The sequence below is a fragment of the Ranitomeya imitator genome, chromosome 9 (genome assembly GCF_032444005.1).
Source record: "Ranitomeya imitator isolate aRanImi1 chromosome 9, aRanImi1.pri, whole genome shotgun sequence".
In the NCBI taxonomy this organism is placed as follows: Eukaryota; Metazoa; Chordata; class Amphibia; order Anura; family Dendrobatidae; genus Ranitomeya; species Ranitomeya imitator.
In genome coordinates this window covers 133,488,393-133,504,174 of record NC_091290.1, presented here as the reverse complement: position 1 = coordinate 133,504,174, position 15,782 = coordinate 133,488,393, and the positions used below count along the sequence as shown (strand labels likewise).

Here is a 15,782-nt window from a genome sequence, read left to right as displayed (position 1 = left end):
GGATGGTTTCCGGAGGGATCTCCTCCCAGACCTGGACTAAAGCATCTGCCAACTCCTGGACAGTCTGTGGTGCAATGTGACGTTGGTGGATGGAGTGAGACATGATGTTCCAGATGTGCTCAATCGGATTCAGGTCTGGGGATCGGACGGGCCAGTCCATAGCTTCAATGCCTTCATCTTGCAGGAACTGCTGACACACTCCAGCCACGAGGTCTGACATTGTCCTGTTTTAGGCAGAACCCAGGGCCAACCGCACCAGCATATGGTCTCACAAGGGGTCTGAGGATCTCATCTCAGTACCTAATGGCAGTCAGGCTACCTCTGGTGAGCACATGGAGGGCTGTGCGGCCCTCCAAAGAAATGCCACCCCACACCATTACTGACCAACTGCCAAACCGGTCATACTGAAGGATGTTGCAGGCAGCAGATCGCTCTCCACAGCGTCTACAGACTCTGTCACGTCTGTCACATGTGCTCAGTGTGAACCTGCTCTCATCTGTGAAGAGCACAGGGCGCCAGTGGCGAATTTTCCAATCCTGGTGCTCTGTGGCAAGTGCCAATCATCCTGCACGGTGTTGGGCTGTGAGCACAACCCCCATCTGTGGACATTGGGCGCTCAGACCATCCTCATAGAGTCGGTTTCTAACCGTTTGTGCAGACACGCACATTTGAGGCCTGCTGGAGGTTATTTTGCAGGGCTCTGGCAGTGCTCCTCCTGTTCCTCCTTGCACAAAGGCTGAGGTACCGGTCCTGCTGCTGGGTTATTGCCCTCCTACAGCCCCCTCCACGTCTCCTGGCCTTTCTCCTGGTAGCGCCTCCAGCCTCAAGACACTACGCTGACAACCACAGAAAACCTTCTTGCCACAGCTCGAATTGATGTGCCATCCTGGATGAGCTGCACTACCTGAGCCACTTGTGTGGGTTGTAGAGTCCGTCTCATGCTACCACGAGTGTGAAAGCACAACCAACATTCAAAAGTGACCAAAACATCAGCCAGAAAGCATTGGTACTGAATAGTGATGAGCGAGTATACTTGTTGCTCGGGTTTTCCCCGAGCACGTTCGGGTGGTCTCCGAGTATTTGTGACTGCTCGGAGATTTAGTTTTCCTCACCGCAGCTGCATGATTTGTGGCTGCTAGGCAGCCTGAATACATGCGGGGATTTCCTGGAAACCAGGAAAGCCCCACATGTACTCAGGCTGGCTAGCAGCTGTAAATCATGCAGCTGCGTCAACAAAAACTAAATCTCCGAGCACTCATAAATACTCGGAGATCACCAGACGAACAAGTGTACTCGCTCATCACTAGTACTGAGATGTGGTCTGTGGTCCCCACCGGCAGAACAACTGCTTTATTGAGGGTGTCTTGATAATTGCCAATAATTTCCATCTGTTGTCTATTCCATTTGCACAGCAGCATGTGACATTGATTGTCAATCAGTGTTGCTTCCCAAGTGGACAGTTGGATTTCACAGAAGTTTGATTTACAGTTATATTCTGTTGTTTAAGTGTTCCCTTTATTTTTTTGAGCAGTGTATATATAATATATATTTTTCAATGTGCACTTTTGCCTTCGCATGCCCTTTTTTTTTTTTTCTTTCTTACCTATAAAAGCCAAAATCTGAACATTTTTTTTTTTTGCAAAAGATTATTTTAAAGCCAACAATACATTCATTTAAAGGGGAAGTCTCCTACTAGACAACCTCTTATTACAGGCCCAGGGAGGTGATAAAAAAAAATAAAAAAAATATGTCACCTCCTTAACCAAGACCAGTCTGGGAGAGCAGTATGATTTTTTTTTCACCCCTGTCCAGTAGTGGACAAAACGTTTAAGAAGGGGTCCTTATCCTCTAATGGCACCCATTTAGAAATAGATACACAGAGGGGTGGTCTTAGTTTTTTGGGGGTATAACAGCACCACTTGTGTATATAGGCTTTAACTGGTATTTGCAGCAAAATTTAATTCAATTGAGCTGCAATACCAGACTCAGCCAACGGACAGGAGTGGCGCCACTTACAAAAAGAAAAAAAAAATTAGATATCATCCCTCTGCTGCAAACATTTGGTGCGTGAATGCACTGTGTGGGAAATCTCTTAAAGGCATACCGCCATATCGTATGCTTGATGTGCTGCTGGTCGAGTTAGCGTTATGTATCACTGCAGGGAGCGGAGATGGTTCCCCGTCAGCAGACCCATCGTCGTTTCCATCCGGGAAGACTTGGCACCTCTCGGTAACAAGTTTGGAAGTGTCGTGTTATATAAAAGCTTTGTGGGAGAATTAACAGCGCATAAATCATCGGTGTCGGATGGCGACAGACGTCTGTACAATGCATCTGTTGTGAGCCACTCTTCCCTACCCCATTGCTGATGCGGTGAAAGCCGGGAATATTCTCCATTGTGCTCGTTCAGCCACACAGAAATAATAAAAAGAAGAGAAAAAGGCAAGCGATTGGGTCTTATAAATAATTAGTGGTCGTGTTGTGAGCAGAGGAAGATTCCTGCCTCCGAAGAGAAGGGATGATTTATTAATGGATGACTCAACAGGAGAGGAAGGGCCCGAGCGACAACGGAGGGAACGCTCTTATAAAGCGGAGCGAGGAGAATCGGGCACAGGGAAGGGTTCGATGTGTTATTCACAGCACCCAAGGGGCTCCACCATGAGAAGGATGAGGCCCAAGGGACAGGCGCTGGAGGTGCAAATTATTCCTGCCTCCTAGGAGTTTTATTACCCATCCCCCCTTCTACCATAAATGCAACTGGGATAAAAGCAAGCAGCCACAATATGGGGAGAATGACGAAAAGAGCAAGAATACAAAATATATATATATATATATATATATATATATATATATATATATATTTATTATACTCCAGAGCAGCATTCCCAATTCTGCTGTAAAACATAGGATGTAACTCAGGATCAGTAATGTATGTACACAGTGACTGCACCAGCAGAATAGTGAGTGCAGCTCTGGGGTATAATACAGGATGTAACTCAGGATCAGTAATGTAATGTATGTATACAGTGACTGCACCAGCAGAATAGTGAGTGCAGCTCTGGAGTATAATACAGGATGTAACTCAGGATCAGTAATGTAATGTATGTACATAGTGACTGCACCAGCAAAATAGTGAGTGCAGCTCTGGAGTATAATACAGGATGTAACTCAGGATCAGTAATGTAATGTATGTACACAGTGACTGCACCAGCAGAATAGTGAGTGCAGCTCTGGGGTATAATACAGGATGTAACTCAGGATCAGTAATGTAATGTATGTACACAGTGACTGCACCAGCAGAATAGTGAGTGCAGCTCTGGAGTATAATACAGGATGTAACTCAGGATCAGTAATGTAATGTATGTACACAGTGACTGCACCAGCAGAATAGTGAGTGCAGCTCTGGAGTATAATACAGGGTGTAACTCAGGATCAGTAATGTATGTACACAGTGACTGCACCAGCAGAATAGTGAGTGCAGCTCTGGGGTATAATACAGGATGTAACTCAGGATCAGTAATGTAATGTATGTACACAGTGACTGCACCAGCAGAATAGTGAGTGCAGCTCTGGGGTATAATACAGGATGTAACTCAGGATAAGTAATGTATGTACACAGTGACTGCACCAGCAGAATAGTGAGTGCAGCTCTGGGGTATAATACAGGATGTAACTCAGGATCAGTAATGTAATGTACGTACACAGTGACTGCACCAGCAGAATAGTGAGTGCAGCTCTGGAATATAGAACAAGATGTAACTCAGGATCAGTAATGTAATGTATGTACACAGTGACTGCACCAGCAGAATAGTGAGTGCAACTCTGGAGTATAATACAGGGTGTAACTCAGGATCAGTAATGTAATGTATGTACACAGTGACTGCACCAGCAGAATAGTGAGTGCAGTTCTGGAGTATAATATAGGATGTAACTCAGGATCAGTAATGTAATGTATGTACACAGTGACTGCACCAGCAGAATAGTGAGTGCAGCTCTGGAGTATAATATAGGATGTAACTCAGGATCAGTAATGTAATGTATGTACACAGTGACTGCACCAGCAGAATAGTGAGTGCAGCTCTGGAGTATAATTATTCCCCCATCGCTCTCCGCACCAACCTACAATATGAAGCAGATGACAGATTATATTATAGGACAATCAATACTTTATTAGCAGTAATCAGCACATCTTGGAGAATGTGATATGAGGAGAATCTGCTGGGACAGAGAAGGCATCTGGTTTTCATTACCGACTTGTTCTCTTACATCAATCCTAATTAACCCTACGTGGAGTGATAATCACGCGCCCCACATGGCACTGCACAATAGCTGCAGGATGCTTGCTATTCTCACCTCCGGTGCACGGACATCGTCTGGGGTCTCTCACTGGAGGTCAAGTTGTCATTTCTAACCATCCAATAATAGCAGTGCTGAATGTCACTGTTGTGCTGGTGATACACAGCAGACATTGTGAACCAGTCATTGTGACCGATACGCGCCTTCTCCCGTGCTCACTGGCGCCACCTGGTGAGCAGTGTGATTTACCTAAACAGCCAGGACGAGTGGGGGAAGGGACGTGACAACCGCTCTGAGTACAATTCTGGTTTGGAAAATTGGCGCTTCTGAAAGTAGCCACGGTGTGACCTCTTTACTATTCTAGTAGTAACTACAGTATTGACCCCAAGAGGATGCAATGCTGCTCTACTCTGTGTACTTAAAGGAGACAGGTTGCGATACCTGACTGAACCCATGATCAGGGGTGATGCTGTTTCACCCCTTTAAGTCTATGGAGCGGAGCTGCAATAGCAACAATAACTTCAGGATCAGGAGTGGCGCCGTTATCAATAGGCTGTTCTGTCAGCACTATAGATGCAGTGACTTTCATTTTACTCATTTCCTAGATTTGCCCTCCACTTTATCTAGACGGACAAAGACCCGACCCTACTTCCTTTAGAAAGACAAAGACCTGCCCCACTTCCTGTAGAGGCAAAGACACGCCCCCACTTCTTGTAGAAACTGTGCCTTACCTCCAACTTTTTGTAGGGACAAAGACCAGCCCCCTTACTTTCTGTCCCCTGCCTCTGCTGGAGACGGATTACACTTGTCATCAGTCATAGCACAATCAGTTAGACAGAAGGGAGACACCTAGTGGCCGGCACTTTGCAGTGATTTTTTGAGGGGTAACAAAATTCCAAACCATAATTTATAAATATTGTGATTTATCATCCATTTAAAAGTACGAGCACTATATAAGGAAGAGACTGTGTTTTGGCTCCTAGCACCTCCAGTAATAAAATAAAATACATTGATCCTGTAAAACATCGGTGTACGGAGTTACCTACATGACACATTCAGAAGACATCCACCTGCAGCGCCCCCTACTGACCGGAGTTGTATAGTAAGTAGGGACCCCCTATGAGCCATGTTGGTTAGTCATTATTCCCCCACACTTGCGCCCACCCTATAGGATCTACTTCCTGAGCGGAGCAGTGACCTTACAAATAATGTATAGAAGTAGAGGAGTAAGAGTTAGGCAAACAGCATGTAACGAGGTGGGTCTGACCCCACACTGCCGTACACCCACACTGGATCCCGAACTCCCTGGCTGTCGCTGAGGCACTGACGGTGTGGTCCAATTTAGTTACAAAAATTGGCCCTTGGTTTTCTTGGTTGTCTTCCCTGAGATTGCGCCTGATTAGCCGAGTAATATACTCTAAGGTCCACCTCCGAGAACGAGGCAAGCGCGGGATTACGGCTTCGTTGTGTCACGCTCATTGATGTTCTCTCGGTTCCAGTCTTTTAACCCTTCAGGTAATGACGTGTCCTCTTCAAAACTCCCTGTCCCTTCCACAAACTCCTCATAAGAGGACTTCTCTGGGAAAGGCCTTGGACCCAACAGGTCAATCATGTCTGATTTTTCCAAGACTTCCTTCTCCAGCAACAACTTCCCAACCTGTTGGTGGCAAAATAAAAAAAATGCAGCTTATTCCTTGCGTTTATATAAGACAGGCCTGTTACACTCCGAGAGGAGAAACCTACGTGGTAGAAGATTCTCCTGCCTGTAACTCGCCCCATTAGACCATGTTCCCACAATGCAAAAACTCTCCATTTTTTTCCTGCTGACTTTTTTTTGTGCAGAAAATTGTCTGTGCTTCACAGTTCAAACAAAGTAATGTGATGTCATGGAGACTAATGCCACTATGGCTTTAAAGCCGCTGCTGATTTTTCTTTTTTCTTGGTGTGGAGACTGAAAAAAAACAACTTGGTCCTAAAATAAGACGCCATGCGGGCAGTAACTATGTGCACAGTGTTTTTGCTGAGTTTCGGAGCAGAAACTAAGTTTTTGAGAAGAGAGTTTCCGCTTTAAAATCTCCTCGGTGCACATTTGTGGATTTTTTTTCTTGCAGGTGTCTGCAGCAAAATAAGCAATAGCAAACTGCTCCGATTGGTTATTTTACACCTTTTCCCCATTTTGATGCATCTTTAGTTCAGATTTGATGCCTTTTTTTAAAACTAACTTGGAACATGGTCTCAATGAATCCTTTTCCTTCCCTTCCGGCTGAGTAATCTCCGGATAATGATAGCTTGGTAGCGAGGAGTATGCACGGTTAATGGAGGCCGTACACCTACGAGGGCTCATCTGAAAGCTTAGGTAATGCTGACGTAATTTACACGGGGGCCCTTTAGGAACCTAGACAACCCCGATTGCACAGACCCCAGAATGAGGAATGGTTTTACCTTTTCCACCTGCTCCTTGCACTGAGTAATCAGCTCCACGGTTCTCTCGTAAGCAGAGTTGATGAGGTCTCTGGCCTCCTGGTCGATGAGCTCTGCGGTGGCTTCACTGTAGGGTCTATCTGCAATCATTTCTCCCTGACGTCCCAGGTCAAAAGACACCTGACCCAGCTTCTTGCTCATTCCAAATGTCACTATCTGTAAGGACAAACCAGAAACACCCACAGCCAGTAAATAAAATAATAATGTCTCTATCGCTTCATTGGGGGACACAGGTGACCTCCTTAGGTTGTGTGTTTATCATCTACCTTTGTTTTTCAGATTCTATAACCGCTCACCATGTCTTCCCACCTAAGAGACAGAGAGAACAGTGTGGTCTGATCCACATTGTACCCTCTCTGATCTACTACCAGGACCCTAACACTTTAAGCATGTTTTGGGGCAGACCTGACAAAAAGTCCTTCCCACTCTACCCAGCCCACTATAACAAGACTGTGGCGAGAGGAAGGCGTAGCTATTTCCAGGATCCCTTTTCCCGGAGCCCCTGATGGCGTCCATCTGTTCCATGAAGAAGGAATCGGGATGACAACAGGAAAGGTAACCATCCTTCCTTCCTCAGCTTCTACAGCTCTGTAGGGGCTCCAGAAGATATGGTACCGACTTCTCACAGCAAGCAGGCACATCAGACGTGAGGCAGTCCCAGGCCTCACAGGAGCCCCACCAACCACCAGGGTTGAGAGAATACCCCCTTCTCCCAAGTGGGCTGCCTCTCTCTCTCACTCAGTAGCCAACCTAAGCAAGGTATCCTAGTTTTTGGCAGAGGTCCTGACTTATCAACCATCCACCCCGGGTGCCCTGTTAATTTCACTAAGAATTGGATGCAAGCAGCTATGACCGATCACCCATAAGGTCCAGGAAGCAGGCACACTCCTGTCCATGTCCGGATCCCCTTCATCCTCTACATCATCCAGGATTGCTTCCATGTCTCGCTTCTCTACCCCAGAGGCAGCCCTGGGGTCGGACCCCCTTCCAAGTAAAACACAAATATAGACTCGGACCAGACTACCAAGCTACAGGACATGATGGACAGCCTGATAACACCTGTCAGACTCTGAGTCAAGTAAGGCAAGTCTCCCCCATGGAGCCCTCTGTCTCCTTCAAGAAGAACAAATGCCCCCCATGCGTGTTTTCCAACCACAAATAATTTAATGGAGTGTTCTCTGCGAAATGGAAACACCCAGAAAAACGTTTCTAGAACAGAATACATTCAGAGATCTTGTATCCTATCGGCTCTCGTCTCCTTAGCAGAGGGTGCATCCCTTTGCTCCTCTTTTGCCTCCATGTGGGTTGCCAAGGCGGTCTCTGCCTGGAACAAGCTCCTGCGTCAGGGCATACTATCTGTGGCCCAGTCTGACAAGTCGGCGAACCTGGCAGACCAAGTTGCCCACGCCGGAAAGTAACGCTCAAGGCCTGGAACACAGATGCGCCTTCCAAGAGGTCTCTCACCTATCTTCCTTTCCAGGAGTCACACTTCTTCAGAAGTAAATTGAATTAAATCATCTCTGATGCCACTGGTGGTAAGAGTACCTATCTTACCCAACCATAGCCCAAGCGCCCCCTCCCGCCAGGAGATGCGATCCTCGGTTCCGTTCCTTCTGGCATTTTGCATATTAAGGGTCCACCGCCAGATGGAAACGGTCTCTGGTTCATCCGGAAAGGAGAAGGCCACCCTTCTTGCACCCATGCAGCCATCAAGCCAGATCCGCAAGCTCCAAATCAACCAGATTCTCATCTGCATAATGGGCCGTGCCCACCTGGGAATCCTCTCAGGGTGGGTCGCCGTTTCCTTTTATTTCAGGATGTGCGGTTCTCTGTAGTCAATAACGTCTGGGTCAGAGAGATCATTTCATCTGGCTACAAAAACAGGATTTTTGGTTGCTTACCGTAAAATCTGTTTCTCGGAGCCTTCATTGGGGGACACAGGAACCATGGGTGTATGCTGCTGCCACTAGGAGGCTGACACTATGCAAATAAAAAAGTTAGCTCCTCCTCTGCAGTGTACACCCTACCGACAGGAAGTAGGATATTCAGTTAGTGAGAAAGCAGTAGGAGAAGCAATCGTGTAAAAGCGAAAGAATAATAATATAATAATAATAAACTTTATCTATATAGCGCCAACAAACTCCACGGCGCTTCACAGATCAACAGTTTCAAACACTCAAAGAGTGTTCAAAGAACTCAAACGTATACAGTAAACAGAGCTGTTCAACTTGGGAGGGTGCTGTGTCCCCCAATGAAGGCTCCGAGAAACAGATTTTACGGTAAGCAACCAAAAATCCTGTTTTCTCTATCGCCTTTCATTGGGGGACACAGGAACCATGGGACGTCCCAAAGCAGTCCCTGGGGTGGGAACAGCAGAAAAACTCCATTCAGGTCGGAGGAATCACCACTGCCGCCTGCAAGATCCTTCCGCCTAGGCTGGCAACTGCCGAAGCGTAGGTATGGAGCTTATAACCCCTTGGCAAAGGAGTGACCGGAACACTAGGCTTCCACCTAGCAAAGATGTAGGGCGGATGCCCCATGGTGTACCGCCCAGGAGGCGCCCACTGCCCGGAGCAGAGGGAGGAGTCACTCTGTTCTTGATCCGGTGAGCCTCCAGAATGGCAGGTCTGATCCAGAGAACAATCGTAACCTTGGAAGCCGGCAGGCCTCTTGGCGTACCGTCTGGAATGACAAAGGACAGTCCTTCTTCCTAAAGAAGGCGGCCCTACACAAATAGATCCTCACCGCCCTGACCAGGTCTAGCCTGTTCAGAGAATGCCCCAGAGAATCGATCGGAGCAGGACAAAGGTGGGAAGGACGATCTTATTCAAGTAAAAGGAGGACACAACCCTGGGAAGAAAAGGCGACGAAGGCCGTAAAACTACCCTATCCTGGTGAAAAACCAAGAAAGGGGCGATAGAGAGCCACCAACTCCGAGATGCGTGGAGATGGCCACCAGCAAAGCCACCTTGCAGGACAGAGCAGAAAGTGAGACTCATGGAGAGGATCAACGGAGAAAGTCCACCGAGCCTCCAGAACAAGACTGAGGTCCCAGGGATCCACGGAAGTGTGGTACGAGGGAGCCGCATGCGCTACTGAAGAAAGGCCCTGATCTGAGAACGGGACGGATATAAAACTTCGTACCGTGATAGCCAGTAGCAAAGGACCTCTGAAAAGGGACTTCACAAAAAGGATGGAAAGGGTTGCTATCTGACCCTTCAGAAAACTAAGGGCAAGGCCAACATCAAGTCCCGCCTAGAGAGAACGGCCAAAAAGGAAGGTTTCAACAGCAAAGCTGTTAACCTGAGACACCAAGAACTCTGCGGCAGATGGGTCCCTAGTACAGAAGATCTGACCTGACTGGGGCCTCCAATGAGAGTCCGCGAGGAGATAAACGATCTCAGCGAACCAGACCTTCTGGGCCAATCTGGTGCGGTCAGAATGACCGGCACCCCCTCCGCATAGATCTTCAACAGTCTGGGAAGAAAGGGGAGGGAGGAACAGAAAGGTAAGTACAAAAGGCGACCCAGGAATGGTCAAGGTATCGGTATCCACAACAAGAGGATTGCGGAGTTGGAAACAAAACGGTGGACTCTTCCTAAGCAGTCGGGCCGCCAGGAGATCCGTGTCCGGAGTTCCTCATCCAAGGAAAATTTGAAGGAAGACCTCCTGAGTCGGGACCTCTGTCCTGCCGCAAGGCCCTCGCGGCAGAGAAAACACTGCGGCCTAGTTGTCCACGCCGGGGATATACACTGCGAATAGTGCTGAAATCGTCGCCTCTGCCCAGAGGATCCTGGATACCTCCGCCATAGCCAAGAGGCTGATTCCCTCCCTGGCGATTGACATAAGCCACAGCCGAGGCATTGGACGTCTGGATTCTGACTGGCAGACGTCTGAGAAGCCTTTCCCAGTGACTCAGGGATAGAAGAAAGGCCCCTCTCTCAATGGTGTCGATCGGCGGAGAGGACCCTTGCTCCGACCAACGCCCCCTTCAATGACGGATGGCGAGAAAACGCACCCCAGCCGGGAAGGCTGGTGATCGTCGTCACCACCTGCCTTGGGGAGGACCGGACATGAGGAATGAGAGGGGATGACAGCCACCAGTTGAGAGGCTATTAGAATCTGATGGAAAGTCGGATTGGAGGGTCCAGAGAAAGCACAGACGTGTCCCACTGAGGAAGGATGGCCTGCTGAAGTGGTCCCAAGTGGAACCGCGCAAAAGAGAACGGTTACGGAGCTGTCACCATGCCTCACAGGACCGTCGTAGCTGAACGGAATGAAGGCAGCCGAAGGCCCTGCCGAGAGCGAACTCTGTATGGAGAATTGCCCGCTTCTCAAGAAGAAAAACCCCTAGCGATGTCGAACAACATGCCTAAGAGGACGAGACGCTGACTCGGAACAAGACAAGACTTTGTTCTGTTGGCCAGCCACCAGAAACAGGACAGGGAGTCTAGGACGATGGTCAGACCCTCGGGGCCTGAGAGAGGGGCAGAGGCTTGATGAGGATTACTTCAAGGTATGGAATGAGCACTAAGGCCCCTGATCATCAAGGGAAATCAGGACATGGAGCAAGGCCTCTTGGATATCCATGTAGCACAGGAAATCCTGTGGGTCCATGGAAGCCAGGACTGAACAGAGGAACTTCATCCTGAAATGCCGCATGCGGAACCTTCTGTTCACTAAGTTCAGAGACAGGAAGGGTCGAACTGCGCCGCTCTTCTTCGGCACTACAAGCAGGTTTGGATAGAAACCTGGGAAGCGTACCTGCTGTGGGACGGAAACAATAACCTCCAAACAAAGAAGGAAGGTAATGGACGCAAAGAAACCCAAGATCAGAGGAGGATTTTTAGAGGGCGGGATTCAAAGAAGCGATTCCGGGCCGCTAAGTGAACCCTATCTTGTATCCAGAGGATACCACCTCCCTGATCTAGGCGTCCTCCACCGAAGCCAGCCAAACATCCCTGAAAAAGGCAGGAGATGCCCGCCCAAACTGGAAGAAACGCTGGGCCGTTAGCACGAGTTATTATGCCGAAGAAGATCTGCCAGGTCTAGGCCTGGTGGCCCAACCATGGGAGTTGCGGGCACACCGGGAAGGGATAGGCTTAAAGGAAAGCCTTTTCTCTAGCCAGACGAGATCGCAGTCTGTGTTAGCTAGAGGAATCTTCCGACGCCGCAAAACAGCGAAGGGACAAAGGGAACTTGTGCCTCCCGTGGCGTCATTAATAATTTGTTCCCTCATGTAGCCAAAGAAACAGGCCCCCCGGAAGGGCTGTGTGTAGAGCCGAATATTCCATCGGATGGCCACCATAATGCTGGATGCGTGAGCTGCACAAGCTGCGCATCTAGGGAGGCAGATACCAAATATTTCCCTGCATAGGAAATCCGGTCCGTCAGGTCGGCTAGCTCCCCCGGAGGAGCTCCAGGCGGGGTGCTCTTACAAGGCTGTTTGGTCCATCTATCTATGGTCCTTGAGACCCAGGTAGAGGCAATGGCCGAGGCACAAAGTAGAAGCAGCCGTTACAAAAGGCTGATTTTTCCAGCAGTTCTATAAAAGTATCCTTGGAACCCGTGCCAAGCTGGTAGACAGTCTGGGAACTGACGAGTCCAGAATTGCCCGCTTCCTGCCGAGGAATCAGTCCAGTTAGCGATGAGCACAGGAGAGAAGGGATATAGGATGCCGAGACGCTTCCCTGTCTGCAAGCATCTGGTATGGCTCGCATTTCTCCTGGCAAGTACCACCACATATTCAGCGTGTGGGGCAAAGGTCCTGGAAAGTGGTTTTGACCGTCTAAACGAAAACCGCCTATTCTGCGGGTTCCGTAGAGGTATCCATGATGCTTAGGGTCTGGTTGATCGCATCAATAAGGCTATCCAAGTCTGAAACTTCCTCTGCAAACATGACCGAGGAAGCCCGTCTCTCTCTCGATAGAGAGGAGGATCAGGAAGAGGGATCTCACCGGTCCAGACCGGAGGGCAAGATGGAGCGGGAAAGACAGGTGTCAGACGTCCATGAGGCTGATGGTGGACGTCCTGGTCTCCTCCAACCGACAGGCTCTGGAGGGCGAGTGGGTGGGGAATGGAGCTGGGACCGAACATCTAAGCACGCTTGTGTGCTAGGATCATGGTCCTGCCGTCGGATCTATGAGGATACGGGGTGGCAGTACACGCCGTACTCATAGTCCATAATGTGGGATTGCAGGTGTGACTGTTCACCCTGTATCCCTCTGTTCTTGGCCAAGTTGAAGAAGGCTGGACGGAGAATCCTGTGACCCACTAGCGATTGCGGACAGGCACGGATACCAAGGTCGTGACATCCTGGTGAGGTCCGCCCCAGACTGAGACAGAAGGAAAGCCCACCCAGGGATAGGGGTCTCGGCCTCACCCGGGTTAGGGACTCCTGGACAGGGAGTTGCTGCAGCTGACAAGAGGAAGCAGGAGGACGGGACACACTCCTTATAGGGTTAGGCCTGGGAGCAGACCCCTAAATGATGTCCGAAGGTTAGGGGAACAGGATAGGGGAGTAATAGGCTGCCTAGCAGAGCTACTCACAGTAATAGTAGGGTCCTGCAGACTGCTCCTGGCTGAGCTGCGACCGGCATCATGGCACAGGTCCAGGGCACCAGCGATGAGATGGCAACCTAAGGAGGATGCAGGGGACCCCGCCGGAGGAAACGTGTGCTGGGGAAAGAAAGGGCCTGGCTGCAGTCTGGGAGAACCGCAGAAGGAGACCGCTGAAAAGGGCGCTGGAACGTGCGCCCTGCTGCGATGTGGCGCTAAGCAGCGGCGTAGAAATCATGGGCCCAGGAGCACCAAGATGGCGCCGGTGGGCGGGGAGTAAAGAGATTGTCGGGCGGGAGAAAGCCCGCCCGAAGAAACCGGAAGTGGAGGAGCGCGGTACCGGAAGTAGGCCCCGGCAGAAGCCGGGACCTAAATTAGAGGTCGGCGCGCCGGTAGAAGAGGCCAGGGCCCCGGAACAGTGCGCCGCAGAGCAGTGCGGCAGCCTGCCAGGGCCGCCCGAGGGAACGAAGAGTCTGGTCTCGGCGTCGGAAGTAGGCCCCGGCCGGAGCCAGGGCCTAAATTAGAGGCCGGCGCCGCTGGATAAGAGAGCCGCGGCGCCGGAGCAGAACGCCGCAGGGAAAGAGCAGCACGGCAGTCTGCCAAGGCCGCCGCGCAGGGACAGAAAGGCAATGTGGCCGACGAACAGTGCGGCCCAGGGGAAAGCGGTGCGGCAGACTGTCAGAGTGTCGCGCTGATGCGGAGAGAGCACTGCGGCAGAAGAAGAGACAGAACGAGCGTACCTAGCCTGCCATCACCGCAGCTCAAAAGGGAGCGCTGCTGCCTGACCCGCTGCGATGCTCTGGGATTCCATATAAAAGGTAAAAATCGTGCCTCAGGGACCTCTGCTCCCTCACACTGCGAGTGATCTGGGAAAAGGGAGCATGGAAAATACTCACCTAAACATCCCACGCCGTTACTAACCTGAGGGGGATGAGACGTCCATGGAGCTGGTGATGGACGTCCTCGTCACCTCCAACCGACAGGCTCTGGTGGGCGAGAGGGTGGGGGACGGAGCCAGGACCGGACTTCTAAGCACGCTTGTGTGCTAGGATCTTGGTCCTGGAGAGGGATCTATGAGGATACGGGGTGGCAGTACACGCCGTACTCATAGTCCGCCTTGTGGGATTACAGGTGTGACTGCTCACCCTGTATCCCATCCGGAAAAACCTGAAAGGAAACGACGCACACTGAGGTAGAAATGGGTCTAATGAAAGACCCGTGTCCACCTCCTACTGACACTAAGCTAAACTGAATATCCTACTTCCTGTCGGTAGGGTGTACACTGCAGAGGAGGAGCTAACTTTTTTATTTGCATAGTGTCAGCCTCCTAGTGGCAGCAGCATACACCCATGGTTCCTGTGTCCCCCAATGAAAGGCGATAGAGAAATAGAATTTTCTTCCCTCACTCGCTATCGTTTCTTTGAATTTCGTCCCCCAGGGGACCCATCTCAGGTTCTGGGGGTTTTTTTCAGGCCATCTCTTCACTGCTTCAAATAGATGCCATTGTTAATGTCAAGAACACTTCTCAAGTTTCCATTCAAATTTTGTGGTGCCAAAGAAGGATGGGTCTGTTTGCCATATCCTGGACCTCAAACTTCTGAACAAGTGGGTCAGGATCAGTCACTTTAGAATGGAGTCCCTCCACTTGGTTATAGTCTTCATTGAACCCAAAGAACTCCTCTGCTCAGTGGACATCCAAGATGCCCATCATCACATGCCAATATGTGCTCACCAGAGATTCCTCCGATTCACAGTCCAGGGCTCCCACTACTAATTCACAGCCCTTCCCTTTGGTTTAGCCTCAGCGTCCAGGGTCTTAACCAAGGTCATGGCAGCAGTCGCTCCAGAGGATTCTGGTTATCCTATATCTTGATGACCTTCTGATTAAGGCTTTGTCGTACCTGAGCTGCGAGAGTCTCAAAATCACTCTCGATACACTTACTTAGGCTGGCTCGTCAACAGTAGTCTCTGATCCCAGCCCAATGCTTAACTATCCTTGGCATGCAGTTCAACACCGCATGCGCCAGGGCCTACCTTCCAAAAGAAATGTTCTCAGCTCTCCTTCTTGGGATTCGCTCCCTCAGGCACCTCTCACCCTCCCCCCTTGGGCCCTGCAGGAGTGTCCGAAGCAAGAGGATTGCAATCCATGAAATCAGTCCCCTTTGCGCAGTTCTACTCGCGCCCACTCCAGTTGGGCCTATTGTTAGCCTGGGACAAGAGGACCCCTCCAGCCCATCTTCCTACCCCGCGAGTAAGACAGTCTCTCTCCTTCCATTCAGCGATGATCATTCCACCCACTTCACTGGTGATTGTAATGATGGACACCGTGGATGGAGAGGGCAATATTCCACCAGAACACAGTTCAAGGATGCAGGGACACCCAGGAGCCCTCTCCCCCTTCAAAATTCTGGAGCTCAGAGCCATTTATTTCTCCTGCTTTCACTGGCAAG

At 50.0% G+C, this 15,782-nt stretch overlaps 1 protein-coding gene across 3 annotated transcripts in view; it reads right to left on the bottom strand.

The window, feature by feature from the left end:
- Positions 1 to 5,199: 5,199 nt before the first annotated feature.
- Positions 5,200 to 15,782, bottom strand: part of LOC138648989 (mitochondrial inner membrane m-AAA protease component AFG3L1-like) — a 34,957-nt gene continuing 24,374 nt past the window's right edge. For all 3 annotated transcript variants that reach the window (XM_069739023.1, XM_069739022.1, XM_069739024.1), the window contains exons 15-16: positions 6,736 to 6,930; positions 5,200 to 5,950 (exon numbers count right to left, since the gene is read on the bottom strand). In XM_069739023.1, coding sequence (XP_069595124.1) covers positions 5,747 to 5,950; positions 6,736 to 6,930 — 399 coding nt within the window. In that variant the 3' untranslated portion in view covers positions 5,200 to 5,746. The remainder of the gene's footprint in view (positions 5,951 to 6,735; positions 6,931 to 15,782) is intronic.